This window comes from Perognathus longimembris, chromosome 13 (genome assembly GCF_023159225.1).
Source record: "Perognathus longimembris pacificus isolate PPM17 chromosome 13, ASM2315922v1, whole genome shotgun sequence".
NCBI lineage: Eukaryota > Metazoa > Chordata > Mammalia > Rodentia > Heteromyidae > Perognathus > Perognathus longimembris.
Window position 1 is genome coordinate 51,076,243 of NC_063173.1, and position 24,705 is coordinate 51,100,947.

The 24,705-nt window shown below is 34.2% G+C and overlaps 3 protein-coding genes across 3 annotated transcripts; all 3 read left to right on the forward strand.

Moving 5' to 3' along the window:
• The first annotated feature begins 4,501 nt into the window (after nucleotides 1–4,501).
• LOC125362538 (olfactory receptor 1052-like) lies at nucleotides 4,502–5,439 on the forward strand. Its single transcript, XM_048361361.1, is given in 2 exon segments — nucleotides 4,502–4,913; nucleotides 4,916–5,439. Coding segments are annotated over 2 exon segments (936 nt in total).
• Nucleotides 5,440–12,508: 7,069 nt separating this feature from the next.
• LOC125362189 (olfactory receptor 8I2) lies at nucleotides 12,509–13,441 on the forward strand. Its single transcript, XM_048360890.1, has one exon. It carries the CDS (start codon nucleotides 12,509–12,511, stop codon nucleotides 13,439–13,441), a length of 933 nt encoding a protein of 310 aa, XP_048216847.1.
• A 5,778-nt stretch (nucleotides 13,442–19,219) lies between these two features.
• On the forward strand, nucleotides 19,220–20,167 carry LOC125361948 (olfactory receptor 8H1-like). The gene has a single exon (XM_048360584.1). The coding sequence runs from the start codon at nucleotides 19,220–19,222 to the stop codon at nucleotides 20,165–20,167; it is 948 nt and encodes a 315-aa protein (XP_048216541.1).
• The last annotated feature ends 4,538 nt before the right edge of the window (nucleotides 20,168–24,705 follow it).

Here is a 24,705-nt window from a genome sequence, read left to right on the forward strand (position 1 = left end):
TTACAAATTATGTATAATATATTCTCTCTAAAAGGTGGGACTGATCTCACATGACAACAACAAAATAAAAAAGTTCCTAAGTATGCATGTGTGAAAGTAGGCAATACATAAGATTAGGCATGATATTTTATGTAATACCAACCACTCACTCATTCTATCAACTAATTACAAAATAATCTAATCAACTAAAAACTATATTTTTCCTGTAAAAAATGGTTTCCTTGAACTCTGAAGAAAATTAAGAGTCTAATGATTCTCCAGAAAGGCTGTATTATAAAATAAACTATATAGTTTATATATGTTTATATAGTCACATATTTATATAAAATGCCATATATATTATATGGTGACATTTATAAGTGATCTTTATTATAATCAAGGCTTGTTCTGAACATAAAATTAACTTAGCAAGCATATTAAAAATGTTCTACTATAGTTGATCTAATTAATCAGCAGAAAATAAATAAGAACTCCATTGATAAAATAACTATTATTTCAGCATTGACAAGTAAATTAAGAAAAATGATCTGAAGATAAACATTTGTTGTACCAATCTCATGTTGGTTACTGCTTAACATCACCAATTTGTCTTTTAATAAAACTTGGCCAAGATTTATTTGTCAAGTTCACTTCAGTTTCTCAAGGAATGTCTACTGTTTTATTCCATGCACACAGGTTTGCAATTTGTGATTTGGGGACTGATATAACTAATCTGGGAAATGAGTCCCTAGCACCATGTGAACTAGTATGGCTGCATTTGTATATAGTCATGCAACACACATATACTACATATATTTTATTTACTCAGTTACTCAGAAGCTAGTGCAGGGGCTTGGAATATGGCATAGTGGCAAGAGCGCTTGCTTCATATACATCAAGCCCTGGGTTGGATACCCCAGCACCACATATATAGAAAATGGCCAGAAGTGGCGCTGTGGCTCAAGTGGTAGAGTGCTAGCCTTGAACAAAAAGAAGCCAGGGACAGTGCTCAGGCCCTGAGTCCAAGGTCAAGGACTGGCCAAAAAAAAAAAAAAAAAAAGAAGCTAGTGCAATAAATTCATGGTCTAATCCATCATAGAAATGAAATGACTTTTGGCCCTACCTGGGCAAGTTAAGACTGCATTTGTATCTTAGTTACATGTTTTACTTATACAGGTATGTATGAGCCCCTGCCTTGAATTTCAGTGTCTAACTCATTAGGGAAGTGACTCACTGGCACCATTGGCCTTGTCATGCTTGCATTTAGTGTATCTTGTATGTTGGTGTTTTGCTTTACAGGAGTTAATGCTAGGAACTCATAATTCTGTGATTGAAGGTTTGGTCTTGCTCTCTGAGTAGCCAGTGATTGCATGACACCAGCTACAATATCAGGGATTGTCATTTGTCCTTAGTGAAGTGCGGCCTGTGTAAAGTTTCCACTCCCAAATCATTATGTAAAGATTAAACAACCTATTCAGGCCTTCATGTATTGTAAAAGGCTCTGGCTAAATTAACTGATAAGTAGCACCTTTTTCAGTTTGAAAGCCTTGGCTCACTACTTAGAGCAGACATCAAGTCTTATATATGTCTTACAAAGTCTGTGGTCATGTGTTCTCATTCTTCATTCTTTAATGTCTCAAATATTTGCTTTTGCTACAACATCCTCAGAAGTCTCACAGTTTTTTTTTGTAAACATTGTGCAAGTTCTTTAGTGGCCCAAGGTCCTGTATTTTGTGACTCAGGTAAATCAGAATGTTTCAGGAAATAAAATTATATAATGATTAAAGATAATGGTTATGAAGCACTTGGGACATACAAGGAGCATACAAATGCACATAATTTGAAGCAGCGTCCTTCTTGATGTTAGTGGTCCAGAGAAAAAGCAATAGTTATTTTAGTAAACCTGACAACATCTTATGTTATTCTGTTTTCACTATTGTTGTTTTTTTGTGTGTGTTAAAGTCACTCCAAAGTTTTGTTGGCTTGGTAGTATATGACTTATATTATTCTCATTGTAATTATTATTATCCTTGTAATTATTTATCTTATTATCTTAAATTTGTATAAGATTTAGCCTACCAATTTACTCTGAATTTGCTGTCTTTTATATTATTAGTCTGCCTTCCAGTTTTCTGTCATCATTCCATAAATTGTTTTCATATTCAACCGATATAGTAACAAAAATGTTGAACTTAAATGAATTTCCACTAATATAAAAAATGGACTGTGAGAAAGTATACTTAGGTATATGCTTATGTACACACACACACACACACACACACACACACACACACAAATCCTACTTAGAAAATGGTTTTGCTGTATTGGATTCTTTCACACTGAAGCATAAATATATCTTCTATATTTATGACTACTGCTACTAATATATTTATACAATAATAGTGTCACCAATAAATAAAACTTAAAGACTAAATGTAGCAAATGCTGTAGATAATAGGTGCATGTAATTGATAGAAATGATCATTTATGCAGTTTCTAAGAGTTTAGTTTCTCCTTGCATTAACAAGTCAGTTGTTCTCCAAAGCAAAGAAAAGGTTCAATATATAAATTGCTACAATTTGAGAAGAGTGTCAGGGACCTAATTTCCTAAGAGCTGTCATAACTGCTTTAATGAAATGTAGGGTTCATAAAACACTAGGGATTTTATCCTCCAAAGATCAGAAGCCAAATATAAACCCAACCTTGAGGGAACAAAGAGAAAAGGTCCACCATTTCTTCTCAACTCCAGGTAAGTGTCCTACTGATATGTTCTAAGAAGGATTTATAAATATAATCTTTGATTTTTCTAGAACACCACCTCTCAATACCTGAATCTAATGTGAGGGGAAATATTGTGCTTTAAATCCATTCCAATTATAGAATTATCCCATTTAGAAAGCCACAGTTCCTCAATTAGTTACATTTAAGGATTTTTAGTTTTGTTTGTCAAAAGTTGCAAAGAATTTACTTAAATAAATATCTCAAAACCTGACATGGATTCTTGTTAACTGTTGCATTTTGCTAAGTCTGAGGCAAATAGCAAGGATTCTTTGTCACTATTATTATCAAAATTAATTTTTAGACACAATTATCTTTATTGCATCACAGCAGATTTTATAGAGAAAGAAAAACAAAATGTAAGGTAGTCTGAGTGAAAAAAATGTTGTTACTAAAGAAACAACTATGAAATTACAGAAACCTGAAGTAAATTTCATCTAATGCTTTCATTTTACCAGAAATAACAGTCCAAACCACATGATTAAATGTAAAAGAAATATGAACTGTTATATGATTTTGAATTATATTATATATTATGAATTATTATGTGTTATATTACATATGAATTATAATTGAGATTTTGATTTCAGGGAATAAAACATGTTGAAAAATTTTCACACACACCTACACATATTTCAAGATATTATAAAAATACCTGATGAGGAAAAATTCCAGTCATTCAATAATAATTTCTCCATGGATTTAGAGAATCAAGTTATAAATATTATTCAAAAATCACAAGATGATTAAGTTAGCTTGAAAGAATATTTTTATGATAAAATTAATTCTTTCATTTCATATCCCAGATCTCAATGCCACACACTTGCTTTTTCCTACGTTTTATTACATGATATTGTATGGGACAATATATAAAGACACATATATATAGATACACAATGCCAATTTGTATTATTTCTATTTGTTTAATTTGTCTAAATATCATTGTATTAATTTTGCAAAATGTCTTGAAACACTCATTGTTAAAATGAAGTTTTGTTTGCTTTCATATTTTGCCTTTTTGTTAAAGTTGCTTTAAAACATGAAATTCATGCCTCATTTTTTAAAATAATAATAATTTATTGTCAAAGTGATGTACAGAGGGGTTACAGTTTCATATGTAAGGCCATGGGTACATTTTTTGTACTATTTGTTACCTTCTCTCTCATTCCCCCTCCCCTCCCCCTTCTCCTCTCTCCCTATGAGTTGTTCAGTTGGTTTACACCAAACAATTTTTCAAGTATTACTTTTGTAGTCGTTTGTCTTTTTATCCTTTGTCTCTCGATTTTGATATTCCCTTTCACTTCCCTGGTTCTAATACCAGTATATACAGTATCCAGGGTACTCAGATGAGATTCAGTGATAGCGCAGGGACAAACACAGGAAGGGGATACGAGGATCATCAGCAAAAGAAGTTATGGTCTAGAGTATTCCATTACCTTGGATGTGATTCTGAAACTCTACCAAACAAACACTCTTGTCAGGGCTTTCCCAGGGGATTGTTTTTACTCTGTGTTTTTATGTGATACATAATGCCAATTTTATCCTTAAGGAGATGCAACTAAAATTTCGTAGTAGACTCCTTTGTCCATTGGAAGAACTGAATTTTCTGTGGATTATTAGTACAGATAATGCACCATTTTCTGAAGATCTTAATTGATTGACTCCATGTATACAATCTGTGTGCTCTGGTTATTTTGTTTTCCCCCTTTTGTTCCTGCAGATTCCTCCTAGGGGAGCAGCATAAATGGCTGATAGAAATGTCAGTGTGGTCACTGAATTCATCCTCCTGGGTCTGACTGATAACCCTGAGTTGAATATCTTCCTCTTTTCATTGCTTCTCTTGATTTATGTTTGCACAGTGTTGGGCAACTTTTGGGTTATCATAGTCATTGTGGCCAGTAACCAGCTTCATTCTCCCAAATACTTCTTCCTTAGCCACTTGGCTTTCTTGGATTTCTGCTATTCCTCCGTATTTATTCCTAAAATGTTAGTGAGCTACATGGCAGGGCAGAAAGCCATCTCCTATTACAGTTGCCTCCTGCAGTATGCCTTGGTCAGCATGCTCCTGACTACAGAATGCTTCCTTCTGGCTGCCATGGCCTATGATCGCTATGTTGCCATTTGCCGCCCACTTCACTATAGAGGACTCATGACCCCATATGCTGCATCTATCTGGTTGCTGCTTCTTACCTGTTGGGTTGTGCCAACTCCCTCACCCACCTGGGTAGCTTGCTCAGTCTGTCCTTCTGTGGACCCAATGTTATTAACCATTACTTTTGTGATATTCCACTGCTCTTTCAACTCTCCTGCTCTGACACCCATCACAGTGAGATTTTATTCCTTGTCCTTTCAGGAGCAACCTCAGTGATTACACTTTTCACTGTAATTACTTCCTATCTGGGAATTCTTCTCAATGTACTGAAAATTCACTCTACCAGAGGCAGATATAAAGCTTTGTCCATCTGTGCCTCTCACCTGACTGTAGTAATTCTATTTTATGGAACAGTGATATTTACATATCTGGGAACCAGCTCCAGCTACTCACAAAATAGGTCCAAAATCTTCTCTGTGTTTTATACCCTTTTGCTTCCAGTGCTCAATCTTCTGATATATGGCATAAAGAACAGAGAGGCCAAAGAAGCCATGAAAAGAATATTACAGAGAAAGATATTTGCTCACTGAATATGAATTTACAAGTAGAAACATTTAAGGAAACCTTATTGATGTGGCAGGCTGGTACAAGTCCGATAGGCCTTGGGGAAGGGGCATAATTTCAAAAGCTTATGCTTGAAAATGCACTCATTACTGAGTGTTAGTAATCTGAATAAACATATATTCCTATGAAAACATTACTTTAGTGTAGGAGGCTTACCGTAGAAAGCCTATGAACTAAACTGGTTAAACTGGTTAAAAAATGAACAAGGAAAAGGACAGTGTATTCTTGTGCATAGGTAAAACACTCCTGAGGCTCTGTAATTAGAAAAGAAGTCAACATACCCAGTTTAAAGGAAGATAGTAGAAAGAAAATTATGGGAATAAAAAATGGGCTTTAAGTAGAACAATTGGAAGACAAAAATGTTTGTGGTTTGATTTATGCCTAGTGAAGGTATATGTCTCTCTCTTCTTTCCTGGAGATGTATCTCCCTTTTTCTTCTTCCTGGAGTGAAGCTGCCTACAAAGATAATTTATGACAGCCTCAGTGTTGGAAACATCTGCTTCTAGTCAAAAAAGAGAGTTCTGGAAATTGCTCTGTTTTTACATATATTGACAAGTTGAAACCCTATGCTATATTGGGTGGTTATAAAACATGATATTTGTTTTCATAAAGATTATAGAAGAAGCAGTAGGAAGACAATCACTCAACTATCACAGTAATTTCACAGGCCAAGAATTGTTTCTTCCAACTCCATAATGTGACCAAATTATTGAAGTAACAATTATTGGAATAACACAGTTCTCCAGAAATCAATATTCAGAAACTTCCATGAAATAGAGTAGTCTTAAAATGCTTAAAAGTTGTATTCTTTTAACAAATTGTGTTTATAACTATATATTGTATATATCTATTCATGAGTTGTTTATTTTTTATTTTGGAACAAGATTAAAAACTCAATTTCCTTCAGTATTGATAAAAGACTGAACATAGCATTTTTAGCTGACATATTTGTGATATGATGTTTTGAGTCTGTGAAAAGTATGTTAGTGAAATAATAATAGCCAAATTGTTTTAAATAGAACCTTTTAGCAATAAATCTTAACTGTTAAAAACTAAAGGAGTCTGTGGACCTATTTTACATTGTTGGTAAACTTACAAACATAGAGAAGACACATGAAAGCAAATTTCATTTTATTTTCTCTACCTACAGCCCATTCTTTCCTTCAGATTACTTCTGTTGCCAAACAGGTTGATTGAATATCATTATAACAACACATTGGTTTCGAAATATAAGGGGTCACAATTATTTTATCACCAAGTTTACAAAAAATCAAAACACAAAAATGCCCAACTCTTAATAATAGAATCTGTAAAATACAACAATCTGCTGCCTGAACCATACCTAAATCTGAACTGAGTGTGCCCAAGTATCCATTTCACAATGTTGAATCACTTAGAATGTTACATTTGATAAAGTAATGGGTGACATAATTATATAGTTAAAATGTCAGTCTCCCTTTTTATCTCTGGTTTTGTTTTGGAGTTTCAGTCACATGGGGTGAACAAGAAGGGTAAGAAAATACAAAAATATGTTTTGAGAGACAGATGGCTCTACTTTATTACAAGTTACTATTATTGATTACTATGCTTGACTTGTTAAATACCATCATGCACAGGAAAAAACATAGTAGAGTCTGCTTTTTGTATACTGGCTTCACATAAATAATCAACGAATCATAGATTGAAAATATAAGGAAAAACAACAAGAGTGAAATGCAGTGAAAGTCAAGTAAAAATGCAATTCAGCAACTATTTATATAGAGCTAGGAAGAAGTCATTTTATGAAATACTAAAAGTAATGTTATAAAGTATTTTGCAAGGTATTCATTGGTTAAATGAAAATATTATACCTTTGATGTAAGTGGTTGAATTGTATTGAAAAGACTGTGACTATTTCAGTAGGCCTCACTGTCTATTCAACATTCTAAATTCCATACGAGTTCTCTTCTTACTTCACATACAGCAAAATAGTAACCTGTTTTCAAGATAACCAAAATGACCAAAAAATATCTGAGCAGATACACTTTCATACTTCCTTTGGACATCTGAGCACACTACATTTTACTCCACAGAATTCTTTTCTCTATGCTCTTCAAGCTTCTGAAAACCAATATTCTGAGAGTATATCACCACTGTCCTAGTGCCTATTTTCTAGTTTTAGATTTTATTTCTTGACCTAATATTTATACCCATTTAGTGTCGGAAGCTGCACACCAACTGGAGTCTTCTCGTACATTCCCACAAGTATTTGTATAGATTCTATTGATTCATCTCATAAAAGCCCACTAAGACTCTTTCTTCTTTTTTAAATCTAGCTCAGGACCCCATGTCCTCTACTCTTTTTTTTTTTTTCAAATTTTTATTATCAAACTGATGTACAGAGAGGTTACAGTTTCATACTTTAGGCATTGGATACATTTCTTGTACTGTTTGTTACCTTGTCCCTCATACCCCCCTCCCTCCTCCCCTTTTCCCTTTGTCCTCTACTCTTATCAAAACACTCTTCTTCCTATAAGCCTTCCCAGATCTCCTATAACACTGAAAGTCAGTTACATTAAAGGCATGAAGCACATAATGATTGAATATTTCTTTTATTTTTTATCACGATGCAAGTGAGTTAATGCATGTAATTTAATTATCTTCAGAAACATTTGAGAGAGGAACTAGCATTGTCATTTTAAAAAGTGATTACGAAAGACCAGGGACATTCAGAAACTGTCACATGAATGAATAGCTATGTGAGATATTTCTCAACACAAACTCAGAAGCAGGGTTCATCAATTAATAAAACGTTTGCAACAGAATAATGTTTATTCAAAAAGTTAAAATGATAAATCTTTGAAATTTAAACTTATGGTCATATTTTTAACACAATCTTAAAGAAAATACAAGTGCACACATGGGAATGGTTGAAACTTGCTCAAATCCTGATTTGTAAAATACAAAATGAAAGCCATTTGTGTGTGGAGAAGTGATCAGTTGTAGAGCCTTAATGAAGAAAAATGCAAGGTACAAGTGTGTAGGGAAAATATAAAAAGAAATAATTTAAACAACAAAAAAGGCAGGGTCATGTCTCAAGGGAAAAGCATACAAAAATTTGATCACAGTTGTATTGGAATTAGGTGTGTCTTTCTAACAGGACCAGCTGCTTACCTCTGTGTATAGATGAAGAGACAGTGATGGTGAAGGGCAGAGAAAAGAGATTTATTATGTGGCACAGGAAGCCAAAGGAAGGCAGCACTTCAGCCCATCATCAGCCATCTTCAAGGCACAGTCATGTTCTGTAGTGTTAAGTAGACAAATAACTGGGGACAAGAGGAGAGAGGCATGTTCAGTCGCTGTTTGAGAGAGATTCCAGAGAAGGAGTAACAGTTATTATGATTCCACTGGAAGATGAGGAATTCGGATTGGAAAGGTAGTGTGTCCCATTTGGAGACTTTATTGTCCCTTCTGAATGGGTTGGATAGGTTTCCCTCCTTTTTCATTAAGATGTTATCCCTCAGTCTTTTCTTCTTCCTGCCACCCACGGCAATGGCAAAGTAACGCCAGAGAAGACAGTTTAAAGTACAAATGCATATAAAATCGGAAGCAGCAATGCCAAACTTTGCTCCCAAGTCAGCTGCCAGTGCCTTTTAGGGAAAGTAGCCTTGAAGTACTTGTTTCAGCAAATCTAAAATGACTTGAGCACTCAAATGAATAATAACATAAAAGAATAATTACCAGGATAAATATTGATATAAAGCAATGAATACATAAGTGAATAAAAAGTATTGGTAAAGAAATTAAATAAATAAATAAAATAATGGGGGAAGTAACTTTCTTGTAGAATTATTCCAACTAAAATACATTAAAAGAAAAGAGATACAAATATTATCCACCAAAATTAAATAGCTACAAGCCACACAGATACTGGTGAGTTAGCAAAGGTAGTAATATAAAGATTCCCTGACATATATTTTATAAAGAAAATAATAATAATTTTATAAAGAAAAAACAAAGTGAAACTTAAAAATAAGTGATCAAGTATAAAATTAGTGTCATTTATTAACCTATGATAAGATGAGAAAAACATACTCATCACCTACCTGGAATTTATCCCAATAACAAATTAATCTCAACTTAATCATAAGAAAATGCAAAGCAAGCATTCATTGAGAGATTTTCTGCAAAGTGCTTTACCAGTAACCTGAAAAAGTGTGATAGTTATAAATAAAGCACAGAATTGGACCAAGTAAGAAGATTCAGTGCAAGGCCCTGAGTTCAAACCGCACTCCTGCCAGAATAAACAAGTAAACAAACAAATAAGCAGACAAATAAAATGGAATATGACATACATTTCAATTTGAGAAGATGAATTAATTGACCTGGAAATGACTGTTTATCCCAATCTATTCATTTCTATTTTCATTTTCCTAGATACTAATTTCATTTCCAGCCAATGCTTTTGTGCTTAAGATAGTGAACAAAGTCATCTAAAAATTATTGAATGCCCCTGTTCAAAAGAAATACATGCAAGATTTGTTAAGAGAATCTTTAAAGTTATTTTATTTTATAACAAAGAGCATGAAGTCAGTAATTAGTACAGCCCATGTATCGTTGATGGGCAGATATTTAATATACTGATAATGAGTATTATGACTCACATTGACTTACACACTCAAGCACTTAGAGGCAGAAGTGGTCTGATACTCTCTACCACCCTATGTCAAGTATATATTTATAACATAGCAATGCTTTGAATACATGGCCTTCATATATCATAATGAATCTCAGAAACAGACATCACTTTAAAATTCTAAAAATTAAAATTTTCAATACATTTTTGGCCTTATGCACTGAAATTAACAAAAGAGAGAGGTGTGTATTTTTCAGTGTTTTCATGGGAGACACTTGACAGGCAATTTAGGAAAACCTTGGAGTACAATTAAAGTACAAATCTCAAGAGATCTTAAGATGTGACTGATCAAATCCTTTATGGGATGAGTTTCAGGGTTTTACAGCGAGGAATGCAAATATAAGAAGTGTGTGTTATATACCAGGTGGTAGAAGAAACTTGGTGGTAGGACCACTTTTGAAACACCAAACCTGTCCCACAGACAAATTCAGATTTGAGCTTTTCATTCCCAATCAGGTACATTATAAGCTTAGTGAATTTTGTTTTCATTTCTATCTTACTAATGAAATATGATATATTTTTGTAGTGGTTGAGGTTATCATCAAAACTGCTAATATGGGTACTAACCTCATAATGTTTATTTTAGGGTTTCTGATAGAGGAATGAAGTACAGTGATAAATAGGAGTAGCAGCAGCAGGGGGTCCTGCAATAACAGAATCAAACCATTTTGCTGACCATTCACAGGATTCAGAGTTATGCATGAGAGTAAAAGAATAAAGGTACAAATAAGTAGAAAATAGTTGAAGGGAAGTGGACTTTCTTTGGATGGCTGAATCCCAGGCAAGTCTAATTTAAGCATCATAGACTTTCCATAATCCTTGTGCATGTATGAGAATGCTGCCACTTCTGCTGTTGCTGCTGCTGCTGGTGTGTGTGTGTGTGTGTGTGTGTGTGTGTGTGTGTGTGTGTGTGTAGGAATTGTATGTGTGTGCTTCTTATATTGGGCTTTTCCCCCCCTATTGTATATTTGCATAATCCAGTAAGTTTCTAGAAGTCTTTTCAATGACAAGCAGGAAAATAGGCTTTTGTGGAAAAAAATGCTTGCTAAATGAATGAATAAACACATGTGAATAGAGGAAACATGAAATTATCCAGTTGACTTAAGACAAAGAAGAATGGTTACCCTGGGAAACACATGAAACAGACTTAGGCTACCTGTAGACACAGCTTCACCTTTCTTTGTATTGATGTCAATTGAATTAGGAAGATAACTTTTTTCCTCATGGAGAGATGACTTTATCATTTAATTCTTTGTTGTAAACATTTGATTTTAGACTTGTCCCCGGCTTGGAAACTACTGGTTGGCAATGAATTGGCTATCACCTGATATCACTTGTGCTTCAAATTGGAGACAGTTGTGTTTTCTAGTCACACAGATGAAACAATTTGAACTACATTTTCGATTAAGGTCTGCAAGTGCCTTTCAGTCTCCAATAGAAAGAAAAGGTAAATGATAAAAAAATAGAAAAAATATGTTTATCATTTTTGTATTAATAAGCAATGGGACAAGATGTTGCTAGTTTTTTTCAAAAATAAAATCGTGTGAAGGTTTGTAGATTTTATGAGAGTATTAGTAATTTTCCATGAGTATGTTTTTATTAAACTTCTAAAATAATCCTAAATGCACAATTTATAGTTTTTTTCTAAATTAATTCTAGCAAATAACTTGCTATGTTTGTAATTTGGGACAAGTAATATGCTTGGGTAGCAGATGCATTTCTCAGGATGAATCTCTTCAAATCATACCAGATAAGTAATTTAGATAGGTATTTCAGGTAGGCAGCTTTTAGAGTTGAAACTACTACATAATTTCAAATTGGATATTTTTGTTAGTGTCTGTCAATTCTGTAAAACCTAGTAGTCTGTCATGAATCCCAAATCCATCATCAATCATTAGCTATTTGTTTTCTGTCCATTATCCTCTCTATGGTGGAGTTTAAGTCAACTCCTCTAGACTTTTGAATTTCTAGTACTTCTTTTTGCCATTTTTAATTTAATTTTTGACATCTGGGATAGTATTAGATGTACAGAAACATTAGAAGGTATTACAGAGATCTCATAAACTCCATGCCCCTATTAAATGTCTTAGTACATTTAGTACATTAGTTAAACAATATTGACATGTTGCTGGTAAGCGGATACTTTATACTCTGGTCTATTTGAGTTACTCATATCCATTTTCTTTTATTCCAAAATCTCATCTAGGTAACCTATTCCATTGATTCACAATGACCTCTTATGCTCTCCTTAGATGTGACTTTTTTTTTCAGACTTGCTCTGTCTTCAAGTGAGCTTGTGTCCTTTAACTTTTCTTTATGTTTTTTCTTCAGCAGGTTAGCTTAAAACTTGATGGTCACAAATGGCTGGGAACAACCACACAGAGGTAACTCTCTTCATCCTCTCCGGATTTGCGAATCACCCTGAGTTACAAATCAGTCTTTTCTTTGTGTTTCTCTTCATTTACCTCTTCACTGTCTTGGGGAACTCGGGGCTAATCATGTTAATCAGATTTGACACTCAGCTTCACACACCCATGTACTTTTTCCTTAGCAACTTGGCATTCATTGACATAGTTTACTCATCCACTGTAACCCCCAAGGCACTGGTAAATTTCCTATCCAAACAGAAATCCATCTCCTTCGCGGGCTGCTTTGTGCAAATGTACTTTTTTGTTGGCTTGGTGTGCAGTGAATGTTTCCTTCTGGGATCCATGGCCTACGATCGCTATGTAGCAATTTGTAATCCCTTACTGTACACAGTGGTGATGTCCCAGAAAGTGTGTAATTGGCTGGGAGCCATGCCCTATGCCATAGGTTTCACCAATTCCCTGGTGTCTGTCTGTGTCATAAGCAGTTTGGCCTTCTGCGATTCCAACATCAACCATTTCTTCTGCGACACAACAGCACTTTTGGCTCTGTCCTGTACAGAGGCTTTCCACACGGAACTGGTGATCTTCGTTCTAGCTGGGTTCACACTCCTTAGCTCTCTGCTCATTATCACAGCCACTTACCTGGCCATCATCTCTGCCATCTTGAGGATTCAGTCCTCAGCGGGCAGGAAGAAGGCCTTCTCCACCTGCGCATCCCACCTAGCAGGTGTCACTGTCTTCTACGGGTCTCTGATCTTCACGTATTTGCAGCCTGATAACACGTCAGCCCTGACCCAGACGCAGGTGGCTTCTGTATTCTACACCATCATAATCCCCATGCTGAATCCGCTGATCTATAGCCTGAGGAACAAAGACGTCAAAAACGCGCTCCTGAGGGTCAGGCAGAGGAAACGTCTTCTCTAATGGGAGTTGAGCATGGCAATGAAAAAATTAAGAATAATGTCAGGTTTGTGATTACCTCACAGATGAAGAAAACGTTTAGACTCTAGATATAACTTATTCAATCCAAATGTGAAATCAGTGCCTCGAAATTTGAGTGGAGTGACTGTTTCTTTCTGTGTTTATGGAGCTCCTGTGTCCCTGAATGGGGTCATTTCTGCCCACATACTGACATATGTAAAGCAATAAAGAGGCCTTCATCATTTCCTCACACTGAGACCTGCATACATGGCTATCCCAACCTTTCATATGACTTTGCATTCTGTTTTCTTACGTAATTAGCAAATTGAGTACAAATACAAAACAATCAAAATGCATTCAGATTATTATCAACAATCCCAAATGTGTGAGAATTAAAATAAAACCACAGAAACAAAAATTTGCATATCAACTAACAGATTGAAATCATATCAACCCAGCTGAAACCCAGCTGAAAACTACAAACACATTGGCAGAAATCGGTTGATAGTGTGAATTGCTTGGCTAGGAGTTACACTATTTTTCTGTAAAACATGATCACTGTCACTCATGTAATTTAATCTGGATAACCATAGCTAAATTTGGGGTCATTAATTTTTTTTGCATGATTACATTATAGAAGTATGACATTTGCCAAATTTTCAACAGATAATATTTGACATTTTAAAAGGTGACAAACAACAACTTTTTGACACATGGGACTGTATTTCTTTAGGACTCCATTAGGGTCTAATCCAAGAATCACCACCTTAGGTAAGCCTTCATCATTTCCCTCTTTACAACTTTAGTGCTTTCCTAAGGTTAGGTACCTTGAAGTTTTTTTCATTATCATCACTGCACACTGTACAATATATTATATTTTGCTTTTCATTTCTCTACAAAGATTTCTATCAATCAAATGCAACCCTCATTTGTTAGAAGCATGCGTACGTTGTTTTTATATGCTATGATGTGATCCTAATTCTAACTGTATGGATTTGTATTTTGAACTAAATTGCATGTGTATTATTGAACACACAACTTTAAACACTAGCATTTATTTAACTAGTATTAATAAACATACATGCGTATTATTGTCTTGTCATTGGTATGTTATTATTAGTTGGCATTAAGGGGGAACAAAATATTACCATATTTGTCTCACTCATCATGAGATGGCAATATATTTTATTTGACTAATTATAATTTTACATTATTCTTAATCCAGTAAGTAATTGAATACTTGCCTTCAGATTGTCTAATACACTAGTATGGAAATAATCAAGATCACAGCATATAAATGAAAAGCACAGTGATGAATAATACAACTATTACCTTTTAGCTCTATTACAAAACAGATAAAAAGGCAAGTTTTTTTTGTGCAGTGGTAGAATAAGAATAATTCGTTTCCAAATATCATCTCTGGTTGTTCATTAATAAACTTTTTCACCAAATCAACATTTCAATCAATCAATTTTTTTTGGAGAATCTTCTTCATTATATTTTGTATGATTATATTTTACTCTCTATTTTTATTAATTTTGCTATTAATCTTGTAGTTTTCTTTCTAATACTAATTTTGGATGTGCCTTGTTCTTTTTTTCAAAGTACTGAACATGTAAAATTAGTTCATTCACTTATGATATCTATGATTTTACATATGCCACTTATTACTACAATGTTCCTCTTAGAACTTCCTTTGCTCCATCCTAAAGTCTGCTATATCATATTTCTTAAATTTTATTCTAAGAAATTTAAATTTCCTCTGATTTCTTCGGGGACTTATTAACTATACAAAATCTCTAGTTCAGTCTTTAAATATTTCTATATTTTATGTAGCTTTTCTCTATCAATGTTACTTGTATTTCTTCATGGTCTGTTAAATAACAAGGAATTATTTCAATTTTATTAATTCTTATTTTGTGGCCTATTTAGGAGTCTGTCTGGCAGGTTAAGAAGAATTTTTAGTCTGTATCTTTTGGCCACAATTTTTCATTAGAGATCTGTTGATTTTACATGACTCATGATTCAGTTCAACTCTGAACCTCTTATGTGTATTTTCTTTTTGATAATACATCTGATAATGTTACTGTGGTGTTGAAGTACCCTACTATAAGTGGACCTATCCATCCCTTCATGTCTCATAGTATTTGTTTTATCAAATTAGTTACACCAATGTTTGTTGTTTACAATCATTATAGTGTCTGCATGTTTTCCTTGATACACACGGCCTTTATCTCTTCTGAAAAAATCAGGACTGGTCTACTGTGACAGGTATGACTAGAAATTTCTATTTCTATTTCATTTCCCTCTCATTTTTCTTGGAACATTATTTTCTATTATTTTACTTTTAGTGTGTGTGTATGTGTTGTGTGTGTGAGAGAGATTGAGTTTTATGTATTTCTTACTTTTGGTGCATTAAAAAAAACTACACTTGGGTAATATATTTGAGCAAGTATGAGCCTATATTTGTCAATGAAGCAATATGTTGCCTTCTAGGGATTTCTTGATTCTGGGCTGGCCCAGAGAAGCTGCCTACGATTATTCCTGGAACAAGGAGGGCTGACTTTGAACTATAAGAAACCTCACAAATACTCACCTGAGCAGGTAGTGCCGGAGCCTTTGTGGGAGAAGACAAATAGTATAAACAACTCTTAAAGTCATTGAGTGTGTAATATATATATATATATATATATATATATGCATATATAAATACTACATTATATTTAAACACAGGAACATTATAAATTATATAGGACTCTAGATATTCACACACTGAGATCAAAGGAGGATATGAATAGGAAAGCTAGACATTGACAAAGATTCAATAGTTTTGTCCATTTCTTAGTTGCTGTTGTTGCTGCTTTCCTTTGGTTTTCCTTTATTTTATTTTGTTTTTATTGGTGATGTACAGAGGGGTTACAGTTACATAAGGCAGTGAGTACATTTCTTGTCAAACTTGTTACCTCCTCCCTCATTTTTTTCTCCTACTTTCCCTCCTCCCCAATTCCTCCCCCACAGTTGTACTCCTTCACTCATCTGCTTGTTTGAATTGTATCTGAGAGTACTTATGATTTTTTAAAAACTAGACTTTAAATTCGCCAGTTTTTATAATTTTAATATTTTTGGTTGCAGTTCTTGGAACATAATGAATTGTGAGCCTTTTATGGTGGTTTTTTTTTTTTTCTGTTTGTTTTTGTTTTGTTTAGGCCAGTACCGGAAGTGGAAATCTTGTTTGCTCAGCTTGCTTCCCAGGCTGGTTACTGCTTGAGTCATGTATCCAGGCCTCTTTCACAGATTAGATTGGAGATGGCGCGTCATTGGGCTGATGTTGAATGATAGTCGCCAGGATCTCAGCCTCCTGAGTAGCCAGAGCAACGATTGCCCGGCAACTTATGAACTTTTGAAGGAACTCTATGGAGTTGCCGTTTTAAATTTCTTGTTTTCTACATGGCATTAATATATTTTTATTTGATTAGGGTTTCCTTAGTACACAACTTTCTCTTTGGGTTATGCTTCCTATTAATCCTCAGAGTAAATTAAGTAGATCGTGGTAGCAAAAGAATAATTAAAAAGAAAAATACATTACTAAAACAACAATTGGAAATATTAACTGGACTCCAATAAAACAAAAGGAAACAAGCTAGGATACTTAGAATACAAATGGCGACAACAATATTATCAATACTATAAACAATAATAAGTAATAAATAGATTTATAGAGAAAGAAAGAAATGAGAGAATCACGATATTAAAGAGGGTAAAAACATTGAAGTGAACCTCTAAGAAAGTATACTCAGAGAGAACAAAATAAAATGCTTTCAGAGACAAAACAGAAGAGCAAAAGAAAAAAGAACCAAAGCACAATAATTAAAATAAACTTTTATTTATACCATGAGCATGAGATACTAAATATATAAGATGAAGAAGTTTTAATTCTCTATGTTTATATCCAAATAAGTATTACTTTCACAAAAGGAAATAACTAGGAGAAATTACAATGATGTTAAGGAATGGTTATAAGTCTATAATTGCTTTCATTTACATCTTCCAATTTTGATGTGTAACATATTGTTTTTAAATGTTGGCATATAATCTCCTGCTTAATGAACACATATTACTCTTGATATAATAAAGATAAAATTGTAACTTTCAATCTTGCAGCATCATTATATTATTATATTATCTATCTTACGAAGTATTCTATTCCATAGAGGTCAAACATTTTATAGAGAGATCTTATAGCTATACTATGGTGTAACCATTACATTAGAATTATTGTTTCAAATTAAGAAATGATTTTTCCAATTATTGCATCAAAAGATACCAAATCTTTTCACCGTGGAGCCTCATTGCAAAAAGTTCAGACTTTGACTCTTCAAATTTTGTCTTTGAAAATGTGCCAAATAACTTTCTTTGAAAATTGGTCATGGAGGATGACAAAGTGTTACACAATCCCCAGTCCCATTAAAAGAGGCGCTCTGGACTTAGTGGGCTGGGAAACAGGCCCATACTCTTTTGCTTATATTCACAGTAGCTCCTTTGCATTCTTTGGAGACATACCTTCATGGTAATCTTCCTAGTTGAATAGTCTGGCCAGATATTTTTATGATAACCTTTATTTACATCAGAACAACAAAATGGAATTTACAAAAATGTAAGAAAATCACGACCTCAAGGCAAACTATGTTACAGGATAGAAATGTTCAGCTTCTTAGAAAAACTAAGGATTGACAAATTTTGGCAGATGAGTGTGCAAGGCTTTGTTTCTCGCCAATTGTGATCTTGGTAAGTGTTCTTCAGACATAGTAGTTATACTCAGATAGGGACTTTTGATAAAAGCATTTTGTGAAGTGTTCTAGAACCTGGAAGATAGCCTGGAAAATGGTAGTTGAATATATATTTACTTAAAAAATAAATGCACCAAACGTATTTAGATCAGTGAAAGGTAAAGCAAGATCTTTTTTACAAGAATATTTTCACATATACCACTTACTTACCCTAAGTATTGTCAGGACTGATAGAACCACAGATGACAGCATAAAGATCTAGAGACCATGCATATATTGTGGGAATACAATTTTAAAAGCAATTTTATTTTGAGTGGTCAAGTTAGAAAAGCCTTATAGTTTCTAGTTATTAATATTTGTGTATTCCAAAAAATTAATATACTCTACACAATGTTCATAAAATGGTAATATATTTGTAGAATTCATTTACACTGCAATCAGAACACAGACTTTACATTATAGGTGTTTTATGTTATTGTACATTACATGTCTAGAATTTTTCTAAGGCTTACTGAGCTAATTATAATCATGAATAAAATGAGACTATATTGTGAATTTGGTGGTTGCAGGACAATTATGTTGGTAAAATCAGAGACCTTATATAGACTGGTACTTTCGTGCTAAGCTTACATGATCTTTCTACACTTTGACATGTTTTAAAGAGAGACAGATAAATAATAAAGTTAGTGCAGCATATGATTATGTATTATTATATAAGATTTTGGGCTACAAATGTGTTTATAACCATAAAGTGCTTGGGACAGAATAAAGTCCATTCAAATCATGACAAAAGTTAATATCAGTTGCACTCTACTTAATTACATGTTATACCTATACTGTGATCAATTTTTTCACCGTGTCTTATAAACTTATTATTCATTTTGGGAACACCTAATTATAAAAATGAAAATATTGATCATAAAATAAAAAATGCGCTGAAGTATTTGGGACTCAGTGTCACTTTTAAATTTTCAACAGTGTAGAGCAGCCAACTATGAAAACCTGGAATAACACAAATGTGCCCTACTTCATCCTTATGGGGCTGACAGATGCTGGGGAGATCCAGCGGGCCCTCTCTGTGCTTTTTCTCCTGATTTACCTAATTACTGTGCTGGGAAACCTAGGCATGATCATGATAATTCGCCTGGATCTGCAGCTTCACACCCCTATGTATTTTTTCCTCACTCACCTCTCATTCATTGACCTCAGCTACTCAAGTGTCATCACACCCAAAACCTTAGAAAGTTTGTTGACTTCTACCAAAAATATTTCCTTCACTGGGTGCTTTTCCCAGCTCTACTTTTTCATCCTCTTTGGTGGTGCAGAATGTTTTCTCCTCTCTGCCATGGCCTATGATCGCTATGTGGCTATCTGCAATCCTCTACAGTATCCTGTAATAATGTCCGCAAGACACTGCTGTGCCCTTGTGACTGGGACTTACATGATGGGCTTTGTGGATTGTTCTTTCAGTGTACTCTCTATAACCCAATTGCCTTTCTGCAACTCCAATGTAATTCATCACTTTTTCTGTGATGTATCTCCAATTTTAGCTCTGTCCTGTACAGATACATATGTCGCTGAAACTGTAATATACATTTGTGCTGGTTCTACCCTCTTACTGTCCCTTTTCACAATATCTGTGTCCTATGTGTCCATTGTGTCGACTATTCTGAAAATACAGTCCACCTCAGGAAAGCAGAAAGCCTTCTCTACCTGTGCTTCCCACCTGTTGGGGGTCACTATTTTCTATGGCACTATGATCTTTACTTATTTAAAACCCAAGAAGTCCTACTCCCTGGGAAAGGATCAAGTGGCTTCTGTGTTTTACACGATTGTGATCCCCATGCTAAATCCACTCATTTATAGTCTTAGGAACAAGGAAGTGAAAAATGCTTTCATTAGAGTTGTGCAAAAGAGAGGGGGCTCCAGACAACTAAAATGACAATGATGTGAAGCATTTAAGCTGAGTGTCTGTACTCTATAGAAAAAAGAACTTACTCATTTGCATATGCTTATATTCAGTTGTCTTTAATTTCTGTTACCATAGTGGATATTTCCAAGAATTTATTATTAGAAATCTATATTGAAATTTTAGGTGATAATGATATGCTTATATGGACAAATAAATGCATGGCACAAATTATTTTACTATGACTGTTAAATTATGTCATAAAATATTCAATGTATATAATAATTTGATGCCTAATGAATTTTCTTATTGAAGAGATATCTATATGTCCGTTGATAATAGTTTTAATAAACATTTTTATTTAAATTTAATATTTTATTATGTGTATAGTGCTTAAGAACTCACTGAATATTAAATCCTCAGTTTCCTCCCTGACAGAAAGCAAATCTTGATTTCTGGTCCATGAGTCACGTGGGAGATAAAGTTCACTGAAGTTAATGATCCTTTGTCTTGGCTTTAACTTTTAAGTTGAGTTCCTTTAACATTGTAATGCACATGACTCTAATTTCCTAGTATTTATACTTGCCCTGGAGCTTGAACTCATCCCAGAGCTTTTTCTGGTGGTTTCTGGGTTTCTAGTGGTTAATTTATTGTCTTAGGAATAGGGAAAAGAAAAATGTTTTCTTCCACGTCATGCAGGGGGTGGAGGTGGGGTGGTGTTCCAGGCAACTAAGATGACAGTGATGTGACATGTTTAAACTCATCATTTCTGCTTTCTCAGAAAAAAAAGGTTCATTTGTATATGATTATACTCATCTGCCCTTCATTTCTTAAAACATAATTGGCATTCCCAGGAATACATGATCAGAAGTCCATATTAAAATTGCAGGTCACAAAGCATGTGTTTGGAGGGGAACAGATACTGCAAAATACAAATTGTGGCTACAATTCTTTAAATTATGCCATAAAATTCAGTGAATAGTGCAGGCTGAAGTTATTATATTATGAAAACTATTATTTTACCTTAAGAACAGGCTCAGTGATAATAGTTTTAGTGCTCATTTCCTTTATCACATGAGCTAATTTCTTGCCTATACACCCTTTAAGAAAGCACTGAGTTTTAAGCCGCAGCTTTCTGAGTTCCACAGGATAAATCATCATTCCAGGTCCACAGGGTCTTAAGTACCTGCAACATCACAAGCTAAGAATCATGTGTGACACTTTATCTTTACCAAAACAAACAAACAAAAAAAAATTAATGTGGCTATTTGTCTAAATAAGAAGAATGTAAGTAGATTTGTGTAATTTCCTGTGCATTTTTCCATATTCACTTAAAGAATGGTACTCTAACAATGACAGATGTGAGATGAGTATGTTCTCAGACAAATTAAAAGTAATTTTGCAATACTTTAGGCCTGAATTACTGTAAATTTGTTGCATTGGAAAATAGATGTGTGGTGACATCTTTTCTGGGTGCAAATGTTAAAAATCTGAAAAGAAGGCCTTCCTGTGACATATAATCAATCTCTGGAATTGCTCCTTTGTCCTTATGTGATTCCTTCTAGTTTGGAATATTATTTAAAAATAAATATTTGAATTAAATGCTTGATTTACCTTTTTAAACTTTTTAAGTAGAGAAAGATATAAGGCAAATATTTAAAGATGAATTTTGGTTTCATGACATGCCATAAACTGATCAGTTAGCAAACTACTTTTCTTTCTTTTTTCATTTTCAATTGCTATACATATTCTAGTATTGTAGTTTTAATTATCTCCAATTTTAAAGGTCAGTTTTTGGAGGTATAGCTTCCTTTCTGCAGCTGTTTTTGTTGTTTTTAATTTTTAACAAATTTTCCATAGTGTTTAAATAAATCCTGTTTTTTAAAATAAGTTATCACAGAAATTTTAAAGTTTTTTTCTTTTTTATAAAATTGCATGTGATTTTTTCCCCTAAATACTTTATGATTGTTTCTGAAACGAATTGTTATCTGGTCAGTGTGACACCCTGAGTTCCAACCCAAGTACTATCATTGAAATTAAGTAAAACAAAATGCAGTCTATTTCAGCATCTAATAATTTAGGTCTACTACTTTATTAAATATTTAACATTAGATAATCATGCTATTTTCCTGATGTTTTACAATTTATTCTTTCCTGTAACAATGCTACCTAAAAGACATTGCCTCCTGCTTAGTTTGCTATGTGTGTAGTCTAGAATATGTCTATTGTATTGCTGCATGTTTATGCTTGACTTTTGTAGTAATGTTTTAGGAAGTGCTTATTGTTATTGACACAAGGGTTGGATGACTTCTAATTATTAAAGATGCTTAATTTTAAATTGAGGATCTCTTTGCAACCTCTGGTCATTTTTGCAACATGTGCTTTTGCCATCAGTTACTAGATACAGAAAAAACATAGTTAATGCCAGACATATTGATGCTGGAGCCCCATTAATCTGCATTATACTCCACTATATAACATTATTCTGTAATATTAACTTTCTATCTTGATAAAGTCAGACTGGATTTTTAAAAAATCAATTACCACTTGGGTAGTACATCCATTCTCTGGTTTCTGGCTGGTTAATTGGAAATAAAAGTCTCATAGACCGAACTGCCTTGGTTGGCTTCAAATATTAATCCTAGGAGCTGGGAATATGGTCTAATGGTAGAGTGCTTGCCTTGTATACATGAAGCCCCAGGTTCGATTCCTTAGCACCATATATGTAGAAAGTCCAGAAGGGGCACTGTGGCTCCAGTGGTAGAGTGCTAGCCTTGAGCAAAAAGAAGCCAGGGACAGGACTCAGGACCTGAGTTCAAGCCCTAGGATTGGCAAAAAAAAACAAAACAAAACAAAAAAAGAAATATTAATCTTAAACTCTTAGTCCACTGAGTATCTGGGATTACAAACATGAGCCTTGAGTATCCAGTTAAAAGATGACTTCATATTCATTCCAACACTTACCTTCTAAAATTGTACGGAACAAGCACACACTCTTTCGTTCCTTCCTTCCTTCCTTCCTTCCTTCCTTCCTTCCTTCCTTCCTTCCTTCCTTCCTTCCTTCCTTCCTTCCTTTCCTTCCTCCCTCCCTCCCTCTCTTTCCCTCCCCCCTCTCTTTCTTACTTTCTTTTTTGCCAGTCCTGGAGTGTGGACACAGGGCCTGGGCACTGTCCCTGCCTTCTTTTTGCTCAAGGTTTGCACTTCACCACTTGAGCCACAGCACCACTTCTGACTTTTTCTGTTTATGTGGTGCTGAGGAATTGAACCCCAGGCTTCATGCATGCAAGGCAAGCACTCTACCACAAAGCCACATTCTCAGCCGAAACACACTTTCTTGTAAGAACATTTTCATATTTGCAGGAAAATTAGTTATATGGTACCAATGCAAGATTCTTAGACTTTTCCTGATTCTTACTGTGTATATTTCAGATTCTCCTTTGCATCTTCACTTTTAGAAAGTAATCCTGAATTAAATTATTGAGCTGCAAATTCAGGGCAGCCTTCAATTTGGCTAATATATATATATATATATTTGCACTCATTTTAAATTTCTAAGATCAAAAGGAACATGAAAAATAAAATACTCGAAAACATTGCCCAAGTATATAATATTATTTTAACAACATAATGAGGATGAGATACTGAATGCATAGAATAATAATTATGCATATATATAACTTTCTTTCTTTTTTTCTTTTTTTTTTTTTTTTGCCAGTCCTGGGCCTTGGACTCAGGGCCTGAGCACTGTCCCTGGCTTCCTTTTGCTCAAGGCTAGCACTCTGCCACTTGAGCCACAGCGCCACTTCTGGCCATTTTCTGTATATGTGGTGCTGGGGAATCGAACCCAGGGCCTCATGTATACGAGGCAAGCTCTCTTGCCACTAGGCCATATCCCCAGCCCCATAACTTTATTTCTTAAAAAGTATTTTGTGTTGAAAGGAGATCACTGCATAATTATTTAGCAGTAAATTCTTTAAATAATATTTAATATTCTACTGTTGTTGAAGTATACATTTTACTTATGATAGAATCACACTTCTATTCTCAAGTTTGTCAGTCACAAGGAACTAATACTCTAAAATATTCTTCCACAATATTCAAAACTTTGACTTGACAGCTATATCATGTAAATTAATTCATAACTTCATAGATATCAAACTAAAATATTGTCTTTAAATATTACATTGAAAAAACTGCTGTCCTGATCTTTACTGTGAAACTTCTGTGTAAAAAAGACCTACCCTCTGCTCATTTAGTCTTTGAACTTTTTTTTGTTGAAAATATGGCAATAAATCAAACTTAGGAATTGGTCACTAATGATGGAAAAGGGTTTCCTGATCACCATGCCCTTCAAGTGATCACCCATTAAGTGAGCACTCTGGATATATGAGGATGACACAAGGCTGATACTGCCCTTCTGATTTTCACAACTGTCCACTAGCATTTCTTTTGAGACACTCCTTCCTAGATTTTCACTTGAGCAATCTTATTAAAATTTCACAGGTGTGAGGGGAAAATGAGGGAGGAGGTAACAAATTGAATAAGAAATTTACTCACTGCCCTATGTATGA

Coding starts and splice junctions, on each gene's coding strand:
- LOC125362189 (XM_048360890.1), top strand. CDS start 12,509: ATGGCTGGGAACAACCACACAGAGGTAACTCTCTTCATCCTCTCCGGA.
- LOC125361948 (XM_048360584.1), top strand. CDS start 19,220: ATGAAAACCTGGAATAACACAAATGTGCCCTACTTCATCCTTATGGGG.